This window comes from Pygocentrus nattereri, chromosome 2, assembly GCF_015220715.1.
Source record: "Pygocentrus nattereri isolate fPygNat1 chromosome 2, fPygNat1.pri, whole genome shotgun sequence".
Lineage (NCBI taxonomy): Eukaryota > Metazoa > Chordata > Actinopteri > Characiformes > Serrasalmidae > Pygocentrus > Pygocentrus nattereri.
The window spans coordinates 54,990,981-55,013,114 of NC_051212.1; the positions used below are offsets into that span (position 1 = coordinate 54,990,981).

At 44.2% G+C, this 22,134-nt stretch overlaps 2 protein-coding genes across 8 annotated transcripts in view; one reads left to right on the top strand and one right to left on the bottom strand.

The window, feature by feature from the left end:
- LOC119261583 overlaps nt 1-13,217 on the top strand; it is a 76,161-nt gene extending 62,944 nt beyond the window's left edge. For 6 of the 7 annotated variants that reach the window (XR_005129068.1, XR_005129063.1, XR_005129064.1 and 3 more), the window contains 2 exons: nt 10,970-11,026; nt 11,418-13,217. Coding sequence is in view for 2 of the 7 variants with exons in the window: in XM_037530889.1 (XP_037386786.1) it covers nt 10,970-11,026; nt 11,418-11,753 (393 nt within the window). In the remaining 5 variants the exon portion in view is untranslated. Of the gene's footprint in view, nt 1-1,955; nt 2,058-10,969; nt 11,027-11,417 lie in introns of those variants that run through there. The other variant, XR_005129070.1, reaches the window with a different exon arrangement.
- A 3,249-nt stretch (nt 13,218-16,466) lies between these two features.
- On the bottom strand, nt 16,467-21,631 carry en2a (engrailed homeobox 2a). The gene is made up of 2 exons (XM_017683493.2): nt 20,724-21,631; nt 16,467-18,791 (listed from the first exon to the last, which is right to left on the bottom strand). The coding sequence occupies exons 1-2, from the start codon at nt 21,199-21,201 to the stop codon at nt 18,439-18,441; spliced, it is 831 nt and encodes a 276-aa protein (XP_017538982.1). The 5' UTR covers nt 21,202-21,631; the 3' UTR covers nt 16,467-18,438.
- Nucleotides 21,632-22,134: the final 503 nt, after the last annotated feature.

Consider the following 22,134-nt stretch of genomic DNA (forward strand, 5'->3'; position numbering starts at 1 on the left):
GCAGGGGAAACGCATCATCAGATTCTGTTACCGTCACCAGATCCCAGCACTGAATCTTTGCCGTGTGCTGGTCCAGGTGCTCTCAGAAGCCTGGAAGGGCCAAACGGTGTAAATAATAGTGAGGTGGGCTGATCGTGTGGGGTTTTAGGTTCGGAAGCCCTCGTTGGGACCGTTGCTCAGGGCTCTGTCTTTCAGACCCGAATCATGCAGGCAATGAGATTCATCCACAGTGGCAACTGACGGAATAGAAAATAGGGAAATATGTTTATATACCAGTGAGTGTTTGCATTGGTTTGTTGTTCCTGGTGAGGACAAAGACACTTGTATCTGCCTCGGTTGGACAATTATGTTCAGTTCTGTTTGATGGACGCGTGAATCTACGGAGAAAAACCTGAAATTTCAGAATTTGCCGCATTTAACAGCCTAGTTAAAAGCTTGCGTGTGCGTAGGCCGTGTGGAGCGTTCTGGATTTGGGATTTGTTTTCCGTGTTTATTTGACGTCAGACCTTCAGTCCTTACAGTTGTTCTGTAAAATAATAGGCAGCCGCTATTAAAACTGCACAAACGTCCATACAGAGCAAGGCCAAGTTATTTTCTATACATACAAATGAGCAGAAATGCTTTGGCCTTCAGATGTTTCACTTGCAGACGTTCTAGAAAATAATAGCGAACCGTCATTAAAATGATGGTGAACCCATCTAGAGCACGGCTGCTGATTTTATTTGCATGCAAACTCTTAAATTTGGGACTTTGTCTGCAAAAAACGCACAGGTGTAGATGTTCTGGAGAGCAAATTTTGGGCGTTTTCAGTACATTCTGAAAGGTAACACATCCCACTGTGTCTTTACATACGAAAATAATGAGTTCTGGGGGCCTGTGTGAGGTTTGATCGAGTGTGGCGACCTAAAACTACTGAAATTAGGTTTAGAATTACACTTAAATTCAGATGCATTTATTGCATATTTGCTTTAGTATTGGTTAAAGACAAGGTGAGCCTTTACTGTGGACTCTTAAAATACTGATATCTGTAAAACTTTACAAGATGCTGTTATTACCATTAAATTACACCACTAGTAAAATCTTGGAGAGCCTCGTTAGGCCTGTTTAACTGCATGTTCTGTAGGTTGGTGTATGAAGTGTTAATTGAAACACGTCGTCCTCTCAGGTTGCTGCAGCGTAGCGTCTTCGCCCGTGTTGCCCTGCAAACCTAAACCAAAATCTAACCAGTTTGTCTGATGTTTCTCGTTATAAGGTTGTTGTAAGAATATTCTGAATTCTAACTGAATTCACCTTATTTCTATTTATTTTTATCTACTGACTCTAGAAGTACCTCAACTAATCGTCCGATGTTCTTGCAGCAGTTTTAAATTGGGCGGTGTTGGATGTGTTTAGTAGATCTAACCTGTCGGGTTTTTGAGGTGTGTATCGTCGCCCTCAGCGCAAAAGTCGATTTTTGTCGTGTTTTATTTTTTAACGGAATGGGAATTCTGGTGGAATTTCATGGTGAAGGGACTTTAAGGAATTGGTCCAAATTGACTCAAATATCTCCGTCCATTAACGTCCATTCAAAGTGGAGGAGGCTTTTCGCCCGTCTGGCTCTTCGGCAGCGGGACGGGAACGCCGTGTCCTGGAAAAGGACACAAAATGGCCGTCCTTGAGTTGACGAACTGTTGCTCCGGCCTCCAGAATCGGGCCTTTTTCCTGATTTCCGCCAGTGCGGGTGGTGTGTGTGTGTGGCGTGTGTGAGCCGGGCACGTCAGGTTTTGTTCTACGAGGCACATGCGACCCTCCCAGCTCCGCTCTTGCGTGACGGTATGTTGATGTGATCCAAAATGGAGGCCATGGAAATGAGAGTGGGGTGGCGAGGCCGAGCCCAGCGAGCTCCAGACTGGAGCTTCCCCATTAGGAATGAGTTATCTCGCTGACGCTGTCTGTCTTTGTGTGTGTGTGTGTGGGTGTGGGTGTGTGAGGGTGTGTGTCCCCAGTGCTGCCGACCATGTGAAGCGGTGTGAAGATGATGTGACGGCGTGACTTGCTTTGATGAAACTGCCGTGAAGGTAAACGAGCACATTTTGGCCAGTCGTTCCCTCCTCGGTGAGCGTCTTCCCCCAGTGACACCATCAGCCAGCCGCCCTCATGCCAGCTTTCATAAGAACAAAGTAGTTGGACGAACCTACATTTACAAAGGAAAACCAGCAAAAAAATCTATTTGGCTAAATATTTCCACATTTCTGCCGAACTCAGGCTCAAGATGAGTCGCTTAGACGTCTTTACAGTGGTACTGATGGGAAGCAGGCGTCGCCACGACTACAGCCCAGATAGACATTTTATTTACCGTCCAGAACCGCCAGAGAACCTACTGCGTTTTGATGCTGATGAGTAAAATAGTGCTATAGAAGTTTTCCTTGGGGCCTGTTTTGCGTCTCAGACATCAGGCAGTGAATTCAGAACCATTTCATGTAATAACTTGGATGTGGAGGCGGACGTCTGGTTCCTATCGCCACCACTGTGAACAGTTCTGACTCTGTTCCGACACCAAACCGCTCGGAACGACTCTGTTTACGCCTCAAACCTTCAAATTATGGAATTAAAATTGAAAAATGTATGAAACCCATGTTTAAAATCTCCCCAGTATATAAACAGCAGTGTGAGACACAGTCTGAAGGACTTGTGGCTGAATTTGAAACAGGACGACAGCTGGATGTTGATTATAATGTAGATGTTGTGTTTGTGTCTGAATGCAGTGAAGTGTTCCTACATTATTATAAAGGTATATTATAACCTCTGATACATTAAGTGTTACTTAGTTTTACACACATGCACTTCTTTCAGCTGAAGGACTGGGAAAGATTAAACAGTATTGGCCCCTTTTTGATGCCCTTTGTTACAATGTTCTGCTCCTGCAGGCATAAAACAGTTCTGTGGAAGAGGCACCTGTGGGCTTTATCTGGGCTTTGTGTCCAGTTTTACCAATAAAATCACTCTATAACATTAGAATAGACGCAAATCACGGTGAATACGGTAAAATGTATAAAGTGGATTTGCTCAGTTCCATCACCTCATGTCATCTAAAGCAGGGCTGATTAGACACGCCAGGCGCTGAAACATAATAATATATAATAATCATAATAATCTGATAATCATAATCAGTTTGTTTTGTGTTCAAGCTAATGTCATTTGTTTACTAGGTGAATGCGCACAGGCCAGCCTCAGACATCATTTCCAGATGGATTTTATACAGTAATGCATGTCGACGTGCTGTACAGGCCAATACTCGAATCCCATGGAATCATTTTCAGCAAACTTTTAAAACTGCACAGAAACTTTGTTTCACTCCACCTGCAGTTATTAGGAGTCACAACTAATTACGTCTCCAAATGCTGGATACTATAAGGTCAGGAGTCAGCGCTCGTTTATCGAACAGCTGACAGTGACCAGCCTGGAAAGGTCAACCGCTCAAGCCACGCTGAGGAGAGAGTCAAAGCGCCGAAGCCTCGTAATCTGAGATTTTACCCCAATTAGGTGAACGCTGCGCCTTGCGAATCCGTGGGCATTCCAGAGACTAAAAATGTGAATATTTGCGAGATGGGGATGTTTATTTGTTTGTTTATTCATTCATATATTCATTGATTTAGTTAGTTAGTCGGTCATTATACACGTCTGTTTTTAGGTGCATGGAATTCTGAAATTGAGGTCATTTTTCCAAAGTTTGACAGGAATTTGCAGGAACGTGGATTAGCGCTCTCGTTGGTTAAACCTTGAACAGCGCTCTGTCTTCAGTATGAGATTCTTCTCGTCGTCTCAAATCCCCTCGCAGCCAAAGTAAAGAGTGCCCCTGCGTGCATTGGTTCAGCCCTTACCGCCACTTCACTAACGTATAGAAGAAGCCAAAACCCTTTCAATGAATTTTGTCCGCTGGCGTACGTGGACGCGTCTCACGCGCTCTGCCCGGGCTGTAGTAATGAAAAGGACGGTCAGTGACCGCGACTGAGAAAATGATGTTTTCTCTGTGATCTGTGGAGCCGAGAGCTCAGCAGGCATTAGCCTGAGTGTGTGTTTGGAGGTGTTTTTGGGCCTCATGGTTGGATGACTGGTTCGAATTCAGTGTGATGGTGGATGATTTTTGGATGAGTATAAAATAGTTATTTCATACGTTTCTATTATGCGAGATAATTTGCAGTCGGGAGCATCGAGTCTTCATGAGGGAGCGTTCAGAAAATAATAAACAGCCATTAATTACTAATCAAAAGTTTGTGGAACTTGGTAGGAGAAGCGTAAGAGTTAATGGAAGAAGATCTCATCCAAGGTCCTCATTTCTTGATCGTGAATTGACATTGAAAGTGCCAGCTTTTCAAATTGGGAAAAAAATTGAATTAAACTGTCCTAGAAGTTCTGGTGCACAGAGTTTGGGCTTTTTCAGTGCATTCTCAGTTGTAATGTAGCTAGTTTTGTTTTTATTATTGGTTCCGTGATAAAACAGTAAAGAGACCGGTCGTCAGTTCAAAACACCGCCAGAATAATCTCCTCTCAGCTGTCCAGTCAGCGAGTCCCTCTTTCCCTTCATTCCAGCTTCCGTTCTTTCAGGGGCCTCACTTTCAGCTCCTCAAAGAACCTGCAGACACGCCTCCAAAGCTCAGTCTGAGAAGCTGATGAAAGGCTGAGAAGATGGCTGAGAAGATGATCAAACCCATTCAGTGGTGCTGAGGTCTGGACTCTGGGGCGGTCAGTCCATCGTCCAGCTTCTTTGTTTGGTGTGTCCGTCTCCTTTTCTCAGTGAGGTTCTTCTTGATCAGCTACACGTCCTTTCAGACCCACAGCGCTGAGTGGTCTTCTCACAGTGGAAGGATGGGCAGAAACACCTGTGGGTGTTTTCAGATCTGAGGCAGCTTGGTGTGGAGCAACAAAACCCAGGAACGTCTGTGGATCAGCGTATATCTCATATATCTCAGAAATCTCTCCTCAAACGTGAATGAATGAGCTTGGGCTTAATGGCTGGACATACTGTGTAAGTCTCTGTGGGGCCTACGCAAGGTTTTAGTACCTGTTTGGTTCAGCAAGGTGGCCAAAAGCTACAATGAAAGTAGTTAGAAGTTTCCAGAGTGGTGTTATGTGTGTGTGTGTGTGTGTGTGTGTGTGTGTGTGTGTGTGTGTGTGTGTGTGTGTGTGTGTGTGTGTGTGTGTGGACAAGCAGGATCGTTTTCCACAATGCATCTGCCTCTTTTGTCCAGTTGACTTCTTAGGCCTATTGCCTAAAGTCTCATACATGGGAGATCAAGAGTTACCAAGGTGCTCAGCAGATAGTCAGACTGACACACACACACACTCATTTCCTTTGGCTGTCGGAGTCCTGCTGGGGTTTCGGTGGAGGTCACTGACACAACCACTGGAGCTTTTCCCCCTAATGAAAAAAGCGCTCCCCCATAGAGCCTGTATGTGTGTGGATTTGTGTCTTTTATTTGTCTCGGTGTCCATGTTTGCGGTACGAGGAAGCAATAACTTGTTGACTTGTCCATCATTTCTTTCGCCAGGCACAAAAAAAGGGGAGAGAAAAACAAAAAACAGCCCCCTTGACTTGAAAAATCTCCTTTAGGATCGTTATGTTGGAGCCTCTGCTGCTCTTTTTCATAAACACCTGATGCCACAGGGAACCGACAAATACTAAAATTTGGAAAATTTTGTGGCCAACATTAAGAATTTGTGGCCAGAATTATAGAAACATTTGTAGTTGTATGTCAAAGTTTTAATTCCACATTTTGTTGATTTTCTAAGCGCATGTAAGTCAACACATATCACTTTTGCACAGGACAAGTTTATTATTTCCCCGAGTTTGTTGAGTTCAGCAAATAAACAGTAATTGTGCATCGAAAGTGTGTTCACTGTAGACAACCTCTAACATGGGATTTGACCTGGGCGCCTAAACTTTTGCAAATAATTGTATATACACTGACTTCACAATTTACAAGCATCTATCGGGACTGAGAACTGGTCAGGTGTTGTACTGAAAAAGGAGTTTAAAAGGAAAACTTGCATTAATGTGTATGTGCTCACTCGTTCTTGTTTAGCAGCGTGAAGTTTCTCCACAAGGGGGCACTGTTACATTTCAACCTTTAAAACCAGAAGGGAATCGCTTATTACCAAAGCTATTGAGGTGCTTTATTAGAAACTTCATCAAGACGCATACAAGAGAAAGATCGCTCAGAAAGAAGGTCTGTGTCATATTCAGATACCAGGTCTGGTGGAAAGTAATTGTTTGGTTGTTAGTGGTGGATATTTGCGAATTTGTGAAAATTCTGGTCTGGTAGTTTGTTAGAAGGAAATAATAATAATAATAATAATAATAATTGTGATCACTCCTGAAACAGGCTCCACATTTGTAGAGGCCACAGTGTGAAATGTAGCCAGTGGTGCTGGGCAACAGGCAACGTCAATCCATATATGAAATTAAAATTTCGAATTCGTTTTGACGCGGTGGGCATTCCACACATTTCTCAATACAGCAAGAATAAGGAGTGACTGCCCATCTGCCTTACTGTCTCCAGTTCGTTTGACCATGTAACATTATAAAAGTACAATACTTAGTAATAATACTAATTGGCCACAAGCTAATATGTAAGCCCTGACCTAATATACCCTTTACAAGCAGAGTGATTTTCCTGATAACTTTCTTTTAAATATGTGGTTTAATGTCTTTGCCTGTTGAACTGAGAGGCGAGTATTAAAAGTTACAACACGATATTTTTATTCCTTCATTCCTAAATGACCTAAAACGAATCCGAACCTTCTATTTTAGCCCCCTTAGCAACTTCATGAGGAGATGCTTTTCCAGCAGGACTGAAGACACACAGCCGATCAGTTCTTGGCTCTTTTTAGAGCTACATCTTCAATAGTGGTTAAAAGAAATGCTCATTCAAGTTTTTAGTTCTGGAAATAAATTCATACACAGGACAAACTTGAAACAAAGCATTTGAGCGTCTTTAGATCTGGAATTTTTATACGGGTACGGATACAGTTATTTTGATACCAATTCCTGATCAATGCTTCTTTCGATACCTTCTTTTAAACTGCAAATCATAAATGGGTGTGGCTTAAACCAGAAATGGCTGCGAGTGATAAGTGGTATATTTACTGATGTCAGTCCAATCAAGAAGGCTGACGTTAACAACATGCGTATGGAATGTAATTTAGACAGCCAATCAGCAGCCTAGACTTTGAAACAAGTGTTCTTATTGGCTCATGAGTGATGCCGATGATGACGCAGCTGTTTAGGTGCTGAAATTTGGTACTGAATGATGAAAGTCCTTTAATGCTCAGTAGTTCTGAAGTAATTCAGTCAGTAGCAGATGTTAGTGGAGCAGCTTCGGTAACTCTTCTTTCAGGAAGATTTACATTTATACATTAGCTCTTCTGAGGAGTTCTGATTCTTCAGTTCTCAGCTTGGTTCTAGACAAGAAGGACAGGAAGTCCACATGCATAGATCACAGTCTTTATGAATTGTTTCCCATACTTAGTAAAAATGGACAACACTTCCAACAAATAAGCTTGGGAAATGTGACAAAACGGCACAGCTTTGTCAGCTTCTGTGAGCTTGCCCAGTTAGTCTACCTAAATCTTGATGTTGAGCCATGAGTGACCAGAAATGACCGCTTGTTAGACACTTTTGTGAGCCGATGCTTGGTCTCCCATTAGATTCTAGGAAACAGGCAGCTATTATCAAGCAAAGCAACAGCAACTCTAATGTGCGCCACAGTGTTGAACCCAAAAGGTGGGAATCGTCCTCCTTTTCCATTCGGCCCGGTCCGGTAGGCCAGCTGTGGCATTAACTTGTATTCTAACAAGATTAAAATATATTTGTCCTGAGGATTAGCGTGCTTTAGCCGTCCCTCTCTTTCCTTTGCCGGACGGGCCGGTGTATCTGACGCTGGCTTTTGATCTGCGGTGCGTTCAGGGGCCCTGGCTTTGGGCCCGGCCGTCCCAGGGCCACTGTGAAATCGGACTGATGTCATCCCCCCATTCTCCTCCGCTCGCATCCCTCGTTTCCGAACCTGGCCGGTTGCATTCCGGAGGAAGCGTTTAGGGGGGGGTTTTGGCAGAATGGCTCAGTAGGAATGTTTTTTTGTGGGGGGGAGGGTCTGTTGGAAATGGTGGCAGTGGGGTGGGGTGGGGGGGCGGTGAGAGTGTACGGATCTTTTATATGGAAAGCAGACAAGCGGAGACTCTACCGACACTTTCTTCCTCTTTTTGTTTTTTTTTTGCGCTTAGTTGACTTTGATCATGGCATTTGACAAAGCTGACGTTCAAGAGCTTCGGCACTTCCACTTTTTCCTTTTTCATTTACTTTGTGCACATGCGACTCGCTTATTTGCGCATTCTCATGAATTGGCTAATTCGCACAAACGGCTGGGCCGAGTTTAGATGTAGCAAAAACAGAATCAATGCTCTTCACAGCGAGATTTTACTGAAAGACAATGGTACACGACACCCTAGCATCTTTGGAGGCCTTGAGAAAAGTTTCTAGCAGGTTAGTCCTAATGGTGCTACTTCGGCCTGGAGTTAACTTGGTAAACCTCACTGCTTTGCTGTCATCTCCAAATGTAGGGGCATTGGTGGAAACTGAAGAAAGTCTTGGTTAGAACTTGGTTCTTATTTGACCAAGTCATTGCCTTTCACCCGGGAAGGTTCCATGATCAAGATTGTACCTTACAAAAGATTAAAGAAGATATCCCACCTTTCAATCTTGGTAAAACCATTGGAAGTATGTGTGCCTGCCTTCTTATATGCCAATCATTTGTTTTAGGCTGGGGGTCTGGACCCTCCTAATCAACCTCTTGGACCCCTGAATGTCTCAAGATTATTATGACATTATGCTGTCCGTTTGGGAGAAATAGATGCTCAAATACAAATTCAGGGAAAGGCCATTGTTTTGCCTCTTCACCCACAATCAACTTCTGCCTTTGATATTCTTAAATAAGTAGAGCTGCAGCACTGGTCTGCCTCAGGGTGGCGCTGTTGCAAATTGGTTTGTCCACTTTGTCCTTTATAACCTAGCTACTGTAACTATGCCTGGAATACTTCTGAAGAACGTCTACATCAGACAACTCTCGTAATTTCCCAACTAGAAAAGAGTATTTCCAGAAACATAATTGTTGACCCAAACATTTTGCTGCCACTGATTCTAGTATTAGCTCCACTATGGCGAATGAGTTAGTAGCCAGTCAACCTGGGACCCTCCGAATACCAGGGGGTATTTTGCACATGGCTTTAGGCCTTCAGAAGGGACTCCCAACCCTACTCCTGGACTACCCATGTCCTATTATCCTTTACTCATACTGTCCTTTAACTCATTAACAAGCCTGAGCAGGAAAAACACTAAGATGTGCAGGGGGTGCTCCATGACCATAGTTTGGAACCCCTGACCTGCAGGAACCCCAAGGAGCTCTGAAAGCCATAGGTACTAGCTGTGACTTTGTAGGCAGCAGTTCATCAGTTTGTTGTTCGGTTAAACAAACCAATATACCCCAAAACAGAGTGCGCCAGATAACATTATATGCGTGCCAGGGTCCTGCTTCTCATCCTATGGCCAGAGATTGTGAGATTAGTAAGAAATGGAGTACCTTGCCAAAGGACCCATCTAAAATCAAGGATCAATAATTCAAATAGACCCATGTGTGAAGAAATATAGTACGTGTTTGAGAGTTCTTACCTTCAGTTTGTCTGTTGCTGGTGGAGTGCCTGGTTTTCTACATGAACAGTATTGAATGTATTTAGATATTCAGATTCAGATTTTCTTCTCTAAAAGTGAAATGATGAACAAATCTGCGGTCAGATTATAGGAGTTTGTCCACTGAACAGTGCAGTATGGTCATCCATAATCATACATTTTATCATTTCCATTCACAAATTCCGTACGTGAGTACCCTTGCTGGATTTGAGTGCCCTTCCAGGGAACCGGGACGTATAGGTGAATCTAGAAAAAGTGCAGACCTTTAATTGGTCAAATGTTATCGTGACGGAATCGTTACTCGTGTTAGACGACTGTTATTTCTAAAGCCCTATTCGAGTGGGATTAGTATTACCTGGGAAGGTGCTGTAATTTGAATGATTACTGATGTGTTCTGTGATTTGAATCCAGTACAAATCTGCCTTGTCAACTATTTTTACAAGGTAGCTAAGAATTCATTCCGGGGTGAATTACCTCCTGTATCTCTGAGAACAGAGTACTCAGTGATAGCAGTCCTGCTCCAATCCACATCTGAGTAATGTAATAACAAAACCAGGTAATGGAAAATGGACAAGGCTAAAGTCGATTTCCTATTTGAATTTTCCTGTTTCACCTTAAATGGTGAAACGGACGGGAAAGTTTAAAGAAGAAGCTCAATTTGTCCCTCAATCCTCAAGTTAATGACGAGGCTACTGAAAACCACGTTGTTTTGGTGATGGCCAAATTACAAGGAGAACAAAAATGAAATCTCTCGCAAGGCAGTGCGTTTTATGGATGGCTTTTGGTGAGTTGAATGAACCCACGTTACTAGCCTAATACTAGTCTTTATACCAGATCAGAATTGTTCAGAAGTGCTCAGTCTGACACATAATTCTGAGGTAAGGATCCGGGATATTTGGGATAATTTTGGGGAAACTACAGAGATCCTTTATCCCGTACAAATCGGCCAGTCAAATCATGTACTTATTACATTACCGGACTTCCTCTGGTCAAACTAATCCAGCTCAAATAGGACTTAAGATTCTCTTGTTAACCAAAACTGCTGCTTGTGACTTTTCACATAAAACCAAAAGGTAAATCAAAGCAAGAACTTCCCGTTTGTTTTGTGCAGTGGTTTACGGGTACAAGTACTCCACCAGAGTACAGGTTGATCTGGGTTTGGACTGTGCGAGCCTTGTTTTGCCACTGACCCTCTACTGCCTGAAAAAATGATGTGTAAAAGAACTTTTAACTGAATTTGGTTCTTTTTAGGTCAGTGAGACGTGTGAGACGGCTGTTGCTACACCACTGACCCAAGTCAACGTTCAGGTGAGGTTGGGTAAAGTTCTAATCTTGACGAAGCCAGATAATGAGGGATGCATCAATGCATTTAATAGATGATAAACAAGCTGAGGTCAGCGCCAGTTTTGGGTCCCTCCAAAAGCAAATCTCTCACTCTTTTGGTCCTGTGCAGCAGACAGGTGTACAGGAAAGATAATGGACTGTAAACATGTGTTTGTATGTGACAGGGAGAGAGAGAGAGAGAGACAGAGAGACAGACAGACAGACAGAGAAAGAGGGGAGGGCTGGCAACTGTGCTTTCCTGGAAAAGCGAGACACCTGCGACTGTGACAGGAGGTTTTGACCTTCATCTGGAGTCTCTCACTCTTTCTCTCTCTCTCTCTCTCTCTCTCTTTCTCTCTCTTTCTCTCTCACCCAGACTTTTTTTCTCAGCTTTGAGATCTATAGACGGGAGTCAGTCAGGCACCTCTGTGCTCGACCGTTGGGCGTCATTTCCTCATACAAGGCCCACTATAAAGGAAATGTAGATGAGGCATTGTCCGCGCATGGGAAACTCCGGTCGTCCAGCTTGATCCGTACACTCCCCTCGACACCACTGCGAGAGGGGCAGGTGGACTACGCTTACACTACTCCGAAGTTTGCAGAAGAACACTGTTTGGGAGCAGACAGAAATAGTTCTACCTGTTCTGGCCGAGAAACTTTATCCAACAGTCCGAATCCCAACATTCGTCCGGTCATCACTGTCTTATATTAAACCCTACTTCTGTTTTTCACAGCAGCTGTAGCCGGATTCACAAACACTTTCTTAAGAAAAGACTTGCGAAGGTTCTTAAAACAAACACTAATAAAGTTCGCAAGAATGTATGTAAGAATGCTCTTGAATGCAGTTCTTGAAAATACCTTAAGAAGTTCTCAAATACTCTTTTGAGATAATCATTTCTTAAGATTTTGTTTGTTTTTGTTTTTGTTTTTTTTACGAAGGCTACTTTTAATTTTATTTTACGCTGTACTGCGAAGGTTTTGAACATTTTTAAATTTCTATTAACTGCTATATCAGTTATTAGTTTATTAGTCCACTCAGAGGAGCGAAATGGGGGAAAAACATCAAACCAAGCATTTTAACATTTTAGCAAACAAGAACTAGAAGTGACGGAGGGAAGGAACAGTCTACTTGAAAAAAGTTCTCCTTAGAAAATATAATAAACGTGCAGTGGCGGCTGAAAAAAGAGGCGAAGATGAGGAGCAGCAGAGGCAGCATCTGAGACTGACCTCATCAACTCCCACAGCCGGAGATGAGTTAAGAATCATAATAAGGTCACCAAGACATTTAAGAACAAAGTTTTCAACGTTTTTCTTTGAGTCATTCGTCAGAAAACAGTTAAGACAAAAAAGAGGATTCTTAAGAAGTTACTTACAGAAGGACAAACACCTTTTTTCTTTCTTAAGACTCTTTCATGGTTCCGGCCCCTGGTTTACGTTAAATGACGAATGGGCCAACAGGAAAGATCCGGAATGACTTGTTGCTTGTATCCAACCTTTCCTTACAGCAGCAACACTGTTGCCTACAGATTTACAGCTGAATGAATTTATGCATTGTTTCCTGTGTTTGGTTTCAGACCAATTCCTGTGCAGTTATGTGGCCATATATGATCGTGTGCAAAAGTTTGGGCGCCCCCGCTTCTTCTACATGGAGCACAATTACTTTTTATTTACTGAATGTATCACTTTGGGGGAAAATAAATAAATAAAACATAAAATGTAGCCTGTGCAAAAGTTATGCCACATTAGATTTGACATGTTAAACTCAAACCCACATTCGGTATTAAGTGTGTCCTCTGTAGAGGAACGTGTTTATTCATCTTCACTTAGAAGATCACCAGAACATTTTGAGCGTTTGAGCTTCTTCGTTTCTTATGAACTTTGCGCAGTGTGACTGTTTTATTAGTGTAAATAACACTGGGCCTCATCCATTATGTGGGGTTTGTTCTGGGGTAAGAACAGAATCTACATACACTCAAGAGCGCAAAGGTGAGAACGGTTCTGCGCTTTAAAAACACGAATCTGACGCAGACTTTTTCTTAGAACCTTTCTCAGTCACACATTTAAGAGCGAACTGAGAGATGTTGGAAAACGCCGGCGAATGAGGCCCAGTGTCTGTTAAACTGAACGGATTTGTTTTGCTCTGCATGGAAATAATAAAGTTCCCACTTTAAGCAGATGTCGGGTCTCTGGTTCTGTTTGTTTTTCAGTATGTTGAGTGTCGAGTTCAGATTTGCCAGCTGTTCGTTTTTTGGAGAACGTCTTTAAATATGAAACTACGTTCACTCTGTTAGTTCACTGTATTGATCCAAACGGACGAATGCAGCATTCGCCGAGTTTTTCAGAAGGTCCAGTGCAAATATTTGGTGTTTTGTTGCACTGGAAAAAATGCTGTTTGGTCAAGTAAAATAGTCTTAAATATAGCCAATAAATCTCATATTTACGCCGTTGAGTGTTTTTAAGTTTTGTTTGATTTTATTTAGTAAAATGATCTCGCCACAGTGGCAGATGATTTTGCTTATTGTGAGAAATATGCTTGAAACTGATTTGCCAGTTAACTGAGATCACTTATATGATAAAATTGCCCCAAACAACTAAATATTGTTGACAATTAAGCTTGATAATCTCATAATAAGTGCACAAAATTAGAAATATTACATATTTTGACTCGATTTAAGATTCACTTCACATTTCACTTCACAAGATACTGTTTTCTCCAGTGTAGTTAGCCCTGCATACTCGATTATGATTTTTTTAGTTATCAGTATCTGTTTTTTCTCATTATCAGTTCACATGCCTTAAGATTACACTGTTATATAGATATTCTATAAACTATTAGACCCAGTGAAATGTGGCGGGTTTTATTTTGGTACGCTCTTTTAAAAGATGGTTCCTCAAGGGTTCTTTAGTAAAGGCAAGGGTTCTATATAGAACACGTGCCAAGAACCACATGCCTGCTTAAATAGTACTTGACATGTTCTTTGTACGTGTTCTTAGTTCTTTCTGTATGGTTATATATAAAGTTGTGCTATATGGAAGCATTTACAACACATTGTCCATCAATCTGAACAACATGCGTTAGATTCTTTTAGTGTTCCTGGTTCGGTTTACTAAAGAACCTTTGAAGAACCGCCTTTTTTAATTGTGTAGCACCACTTTAGGTTTCCCCGAGAACCTTTGCAATGGAGAAACCCAGTTCTGTAGGAATCTAGAGGACCTCATTTCATGCTTAAATGGTCCTGTGAGTGTTCATGGTCCCATACAGAACTAAATAGAACTTTACTAAAGAACCCTTGAGGAACCCTGTTTTTAAGAGTGTAGTTTGTTTGCGTTCTGCGAGGATTTTACAGCATAAATTATTCACATAGATAAAAGTGGATGACACACACTTAAAAAAATGCTTCTTCAAGGGTTCCTTAGTGTAGAGAACCATTCATACTCACAGAACCATTGGAACGATGGGAAAGCACTTGTATGTGATTCGTTAAAGAACATTTATTATGACAATGATCCTGTGTAGCACAAAAAGGGTTCCACTATTTTGACAAGTCAGCCTTTTTGTTTGGTGCTATCTAGAACCCTTTGGAAAAGTTTGGGCGCCCCTGCTCTAATAGCCAGTGTAAATAAGCAGGCCTCCTGGACAGAGACGCGTCGTAAAGCACCTTTACTGTTTATTTGCTGATTAAAACATGTTAAACATGAAATGTGGTCTGTGCAAAAGTTATGGCACACTATATTTTATAATCTATAAGATTTACAGACCTGTTGGGGGGGTGGGGGACGGGGGGCGGGGGCAGGGGGGGTGCAAACTTGTGCATTACAACTGCATAGAAGAATATCGGCCTCAGCCTCAGTGAAGCTTTATCACTCTACAGTTCTGTCCCAGTGTGGACTGGAACAGGACAACAAGAAGGAAAGAAGGACCGACAGAAAAAAGAGAAACAAAGAAAGAAAAAAGAAAGAAAGAATAAAATAATGGAAGACAGAACAAGAGAAAGAAATAAGGAAAGAGAGAAAAAGAGAAAGAAGGGATGAAAGGGAGAGGGAAGGAAAATTACATAGAAAGAAAGGAAGAAGGGAATAAATAGAGAAAAAGGGAAAAGAAAGAAAAGAAAGGAAAGAAGCAAAAAGAAGGAAGAAAAGAAACAAAGAAAGGACAGAGAGAGAGACAATGAGCAGAGACTGAGGAGAGAGAGAACAGAAAGAGAGAGAGAGAGAGACTGAGGAGAGAGAGATAGAGAGAGAGACTATGAGAAGAGAGAGAGAGAGAGAGAGAGAGAGAGAGACTGAGGAGAGAGAGAGAGACAGAGAGATAGAGGGAGAGAGAGAGAGAGAGACTGAGGAGAGAGAGACAGAGAGAGAGACAGAGCGAGAGAGAGAGAGAGAGAGACTATGAGGAGAGAGGGAGAGAGAGAGAGGAGGGAGAGAGAGAGAGAGAGACTATGAGGAGAGAGAGAGACAGAGAGAGAGACAGAGAGAGAAGGAGGGAGAGAGAGAGAGAGAGAGAGAGAAGGAGGGAGAGAGAGAGAGAGAGAAGGAGGGAAAGAGAGAGAGACTATGAGGAGAGAGGGAGAGAGAGATAGAAAGAGCGAGAGAGACAGAGAGAGAGAGAGAAGGAGGGAGAGAGAGAGAGAGAGAGAGAGACTATGAGGAGAGAGAGAGAGACAGAGAGAGAGAGAGAGAGACAGAGAGAGAGAGAGAAGGAGGGAGAGAGAGAGAGAGAGAGAGAGACTATGAGGAGAGAGAGAGAGACAGAGAGAGAGAGAGAGAGACAGAGAGAGAGAGAGAAGGAGGGAGAGAGAGAGAGAGAGAGACTATGAGGAGAGAGAGAGACAGAGAGAGAGAGAAGGAGAGAGAGAGAGACTATGAGGAGAGAGGGAGAGAGAGATAGAAAGAGCGAGAGAGACAGAGAGAGAGAGAAGGAGGGAGAGAGAGAGAGAGAGAGAGACTATGAGGAGAGAGAGAGAGACAGAGAGAGAGAGAGAGAGACAGAGAGAGAGAGAGAGAGACAGAGAGAGAGAGAGAAGGAGGGAGAGAGAGAGAGAGAGAGACTATGAGGAGAGAGAGAGAGACAGAGAGAGAGAGAAGGAGGGAGAGACAGAGAGAGAGAGAGAAGGAGGGAGAGAGACAGAGAGAGAGACAGAGAGAGAGAAGGAGGGAGCTGGTGGTCTGGAGCTGGCTCTGGGGGTGAAGGGGGGGGGGGTGCCCTGCTCAGGCTGGGCGCAGATCGGTGCCACTGGTCCCTCGCGCTGGGACTCGCTCCTGATTTGGCAAAGCTGGGTGCGCCAAACCGGTGACGTCACATCCGCCGCAGCTCCCATTTGATGAAAGGGAGGCTCGAGCTCCCAACGATAAGAGCAGAAAGACACGCGCAGCGGTCAGTCAGAGGCCTCCAGAGAACTGACCACACACTGACCACACAGGTGAAGAGGATTATCTGTCCTGTTTATTTACGTCTTTATATCCAGTTCAATAGGCAATTAATCACACCATTAATGCACACGCCATACAAACTATTTACAATACCGTGTAAACACAAATAAAAATAACATCGTTTATACATCTCAGACGGGCCGCTGCCGCTGCCGCTGTTTACGCGTCATAGTCACTATAGCTCTGCTGATGATAGGATCGATAGAGGATCGATAGAGGATCGATAGACTGGGCGCTCAGTCCGACTCTCAGTAAGGCAAGGTGTGTTCCGTTTGGTGTGTTTTTGTTTTTTGTTTTTTGTTTGTTTTTTTTGTTGTTTTTTTATTTTTTTGATTTCACACACTCTCTTTCCTTTTTCTCGCTTTTCCATTCAAATCTAAAGGACAGGGGGGAAAAATCAAATTTGGGATTTTGGTTTGGTGGGAATCGTCCGCGAGCGCGTGGGAACCTTTCTGAGCTCTTAGAAACGGGTGAATAAATCCGAATACATCCAATAAATCGTCCTCGATATGACAATCTTCATGCAAAGGCCTCAAAAAAAAACAAAACAAAACAAAAAAAAACATAAAATAAAAAAAAAATCAGAACAAAAAAAAAAAAATCTCTCACGTACGGAAGTTATTGCAAGATAAATAAGCCGTTTAAACACCTTTTATTTCTTTTTTTATTTTTATTTTTTAGAAATCTAACTCTCAAATAAAAAGCCACACTGGTCATTTTGGATAAAGTTTTTTTTTTTTTTTCCTCAATATATCTCTATAAATACATAACAAATAACAATAAAACAGCATTTTAACATTTGTTATACAGTAAACTGCTGGTTTGCTTCGATTTTTATTTCTATAGTGTTTGTTTTATATATATATGTGTGTATATATATGTATATATGTGTATATATTTATATATTTATAATATTATTATACTTCTGATATAGTTCTGTCTCGCGCTACCATCATTGTCAGTGTGCTACACGTTTATAGGCAGCATTAAAACCATTAAAACACACTTTGCTACAGAAAACAAGCCAAAAAATAAAAGGAAAAAAAAAAAAGAAAATATTGCTCTTATTCATAAAAACTTCGTTTCAGATTCCCCCCCTCGGTGGGTGGACCTAGCGCGCTGGGTTAGGACAGCGTTTCTACACATGGCTGCTAAATTAAGTTATTAATAAAAATAAACTGAAACTGAAAAACAAGGAATGCTAGTTCAGTTGTTCCTGGGCAGTAGGCCACACCTCGTCCTCGCGACTGGAACAGGCGATGGTGGCATTGTTTCGTTTTCCTAGTTTTTGTCCTTCTTTTCCTCTTTTTTTGTTTTTTTTTTCCTCAAAAATTTCTCAAACCCCTCCTTGAAAGTAGCCAGGCAAAAATAATAAAAATAAAAATAATAATAATAATACAAATTTTAAAAATATTTTTAGGAAAAAAGCGTTTTAGTCAGGAAAATTTCTGTTTTTAGGCGTTTCTTTGTTTTGTTTTTTTTTTGTATCAAACCATCCAACCAGATTTTTCTTTTTTTAATTTAAAAAATTAAAATGAAAAAACAAACCAAAAAAAAAATAAAACCTGAAAAAAAATCATAAAATGCCTCCTAAGCAGGTTATTAATATTCACAGTTGCCTGGGTGCAGCAGAAAATATTCTTTGGATTTAAGCAGATTTTTCATTTTTTTTTTCTATTTTTTTCTGTTTTTTTTTTTGTTTTTTGTTTTTTTCCACGTGCTTTTGAGTGATAGCCGAATGCAACACTGACAGATGGAGAATGCGATGGGTTTCTCTCCTGTCCCCCTCACGCGCGAAAGCTGATCAATAAGCTGATCGTGATCGTTATCAGATTCGGAATTTTCGTTTTTCGTTTTTCTATTTTAGCTTCAGTAATGCTGGTATGTTTATGTTTGTCCACTGGCCCTTGGTGAATTATTGCATTGGGAATATAAGGAGGACCATCATCATCATCATCATCTCTCTCTCAGTCGCTGTCCGACTTGTCCCCCTTGGTGGTCGTGGTGGTGGTGGTGGTGGTGGTGGTCGTGCCCGTGGTGGAGTGGTTGTAGAGTCCCTGGGCCATCAGGTGCAAGGCCAGCGTGTTCTTGCTCCCCGAAGCCTTCTTGATCTTGGCCCTCTTGTTCTGGAACCAGATCTTGATCTGGGACTCGTTGAGGCCGAGCTCCTGCGCCAGGCTCTGCCGCCTCTGCTCGGTCAGGTAGCGGTTGGTCTGGAACTCGGCCTTCAGTCTCTGCAGCTGCTCGGCGGTGAAGGCCGTGCGCGGGCGCTTGTCCTCCTTGCTGGCGCTCTTCTTCTTTGGTTTGCGGGACCTGGGACCTGGAAAGAGACGGCGCGTGAGACATCTGGACCACACCTTGCTGGGCTCGCGGGCTCTATAGAAGCCCAAAGCGGTCCCACCCATTTCAAAAATAAGGTTCTTCAGGGGTTCTTTGGTAAACAGAACCATGAGCAGTATTCGAGCGCTGAAATGGTTCTCCATGGCCCCAAAAGGGACGTCAGGACTGCATGTATGTGTTCCCTCACCCTGAAGAACCATTTCACCACGCACAGAACCGGGCAAGCACGAAATGGTTCTACCATGGTTCTGTATATATATATATATATATATATATATATATATAGAGAGAGAGAGAGAGAGAGAGAGAGAGAACTGTTCGCTTTGCTGAAGAACCTGGTTGTTTTATTTCTCCATCAACCTGAAGAACCGTTCCACCAGGCAGAGAACCATCTAAGCATGCAGATGATTCTGCGTAGAACCGGCCCCTTTACCGAAGAACCCTCGGTGCGGTTTGCGCACAAAGCCAGAACATTTCACCATGCGTGGCTGTTCTGGTTCTATGTGGAACCGTCGTCTTTACCGAAGAACCTTTGGAGAACCATCTTTTTGGGGCCGTTTTCTACGTTGGCATTGATGTCGCGATGGACGTGATGCGACGCAACCAAGCCGCAGATGTTTTGTTGGCGTCGTCACGTGAACAGTGTGCGCTCGTTATGCTGAGAAAGCGCCAATACGCGATATTTTGCTCATATCGTGCAGACCTGATAAACGCGCGGGGGGGGGGGGGGGGGGGCAGTAAACATACAGTGTGTTAATGGAGTTTGTTGGTAAACCTGTTTATCGCTATTTACTTGTTTATTTATTATGGTCGCGTCACGGGGGGCTGCATGAATAGGTAGTGCAGGGGAGGGAGGGGTGGAGGGGTGGAGGGTGGAGGGTGGAGGGGCTGAGGAGCAGAACATGGAAGAGGGCGAGCTCCAGTCTGGGAATAAAAGCAATTGTCCGTGTTCTGGACCGGCGAACCAACAAAGCACCAGCTCGGAGCGCAAGCGCGCCGCCGCAGTCGCCGTTTGCGCGGTTATGATCGGCGCAATTCTGCGCTGCCCGAAGCCGAACCGCAGCCCTTCAGCCCGGCCCAGGCGCGTTCCGCCCGGGATGACCCCCCACACCAGACCACCGCAGAGACGCCGGAGTAACAGACCCCCCGAAACTGTTAAACCGACAGACACAACTTTTCTGGCGAGGTGGTCGGGGGGCCGATGTTTCCCCCTCCTCTCCGGGTGACGTTCTCACGGCATCCACGCTCGCGCCGTTTTTGTTTTCGTGCGAAATATTGCTTTAAAATGTGTCCGTCACGAACGCGCGCGCACGCAAAAGTGTGTTAACCCGTTCGGCAGCTTCGCTTCCAGGCGCCCTCGCGACGGTAGGCCCCGCTGCTGCACCGCCGCGCCGCGCACGGGAACAGCTCGAGCGGAGGAACCGACCAGCTCGACATTCCGCGGAAATTTAGCGGCTGGTTTTTTTCTCTCTCTTGCGCAATTTTCAGCCGCGGCCGCGTTTCAGGCGCTCCTCGGTGCGAAGCGTAAAACAGAAACGTTATTTATTAGTATTAGTATTATTAGTACCACTATTAGTATTATTAGTATTACTATCACGCGTGCTGCCTTGCCACCAGCTCGCGAGGGCACGGTGGCGCTCGCCGGTGTTCAGCGAGGTTAAAAAGCCCGACCGCTTGTTTTTTGTTCCACTAACTTTGTTTATTTGACGCGTTTACCGACTGCGCGCAGCCCCGCGTGCTCTTCGCAGGAACCGCCGCAAAAGGCCTTAAATATCTGCGGGTTTTGCGGGCGGTCTGCGCCTGTAAGCCGCTGCTGTTTGCTCGCCTGGTTTAGGGCTCGGCGGTTGGAGGCGCGAGGAGCTCTCGGTTCAGGGGTGATTTAGGGATAAACAGACGAACTGAGCGCGCGTACCTGACGAGGGTCTGTCCGAGTAGCGCGTGCAGTAGACCCAGGCTGGCCACAGCATGGGCTGGCTGTGGGGCAGGTTGGCGCTGGACTGAGAGGTGTCCGACTCCGAGCTGCTCAGGCACTGCTCCTTGTTGCCCCCCTTGGCTTTTAATGGCTCTTCTATATCTGCCTTCTTCTCTCCGTCCTCCGAGCGCGGGCTGGAGGTGCCCTCCGTTGGCCCGCCGCTGCCCAGGCGACCCGGTCCGGGCGTCGCGGGGCTCCTCCCGCCGCCGTCCTCCGGCCCTGCGGGGCCACCGCTCTCCGCCTGCTGGGCGCTCACCTCCTTCCTCCGGCCGAAGTCGGGGCGGAGGATGTTGTCTATGAAGAAGTTGGTGATGCGGTGAGGGAGCGGCTGCGGGTCGCCCGGAGCCGGACGGATGGAGCGGTCGGTGGCCCGGCTGGGCTCATCATCTCTAGGCGCGCTCTGCTCGCCTTCATCCATGCTGAGAGTCCCTCTCCACGCTGTCCTCCTTTAACCCTTCGCCGCGCTCTCCCGCTGCTCCTCCGGCCACTTTGCTTCACTTTCAGCGCAATTTTTTTTTTTTTGGAGGGGAAATTTTGTTTTTGTTTTTTTTTTTGTTTTGTTTTTTTTTACCAGCAGGTTTCTGGGACAGAAAGCAGCCCGCGCGCGTCCTGATCACAAAGCAAAAACATAGTTTATCCTCAGGTTGTTAAAAAAAAAGCCCTGGACTTCTGGGAGAAGCGCAAAAAGAGCGCGGCAAAAAAATGTAAAAATTGTTGTTGTTTATTTTTAATTTTTATTGTTTTTTTTTCTTTTTTTTTGGTACAATCCGGGTAAGGCGAAAAATTGGAAAAAGGCAGCGCGCTTCAGTGCCCCACTACACTGAGGAGGAAGAGGAGGGGGATCCAAACTGCTCCTCAAATACTTTCACTCCCCATTTATTTATTTATTTTGGGGGCTTTTTTTCTCCGCTCTTTTCCTTTTTTTTAACCCCCCCCTCCCTCCCCAATACGAGGCCCCGCCCGGCGCTGGTGACGTTTCACTCCAGTATCCATAGACACGTGCCTTCGGCCAATAGACCGAGAGGGAACCCGTGATGTCACCCTGAGTCGAGCGTAGTCGTGCGCTCCCTTAAAGGCGCCGCGGCGCGTCTTCCTGCGAATTCGCCCGATTTCTTAATTGCCTATTTTTCCATTTTCGGGACGAATCCAGCCGCAGCCTGTTTCTCTGCGCTCCAGGTGGTTCCGCTCACTGGAATATCCGTCCCAGAACAAGGCTGGGCTTCAGGCGTAAGCGCTGAAGCGCGTGCGTGGGGCTTCATTAGACCGCCAAAGGTGGTTTAAGGTGACCACGTGTTTGCGCGTTTGCGCGTAAAGCCACGATTCCACAATTTTGTCGTTCAAAAAAGTTCAG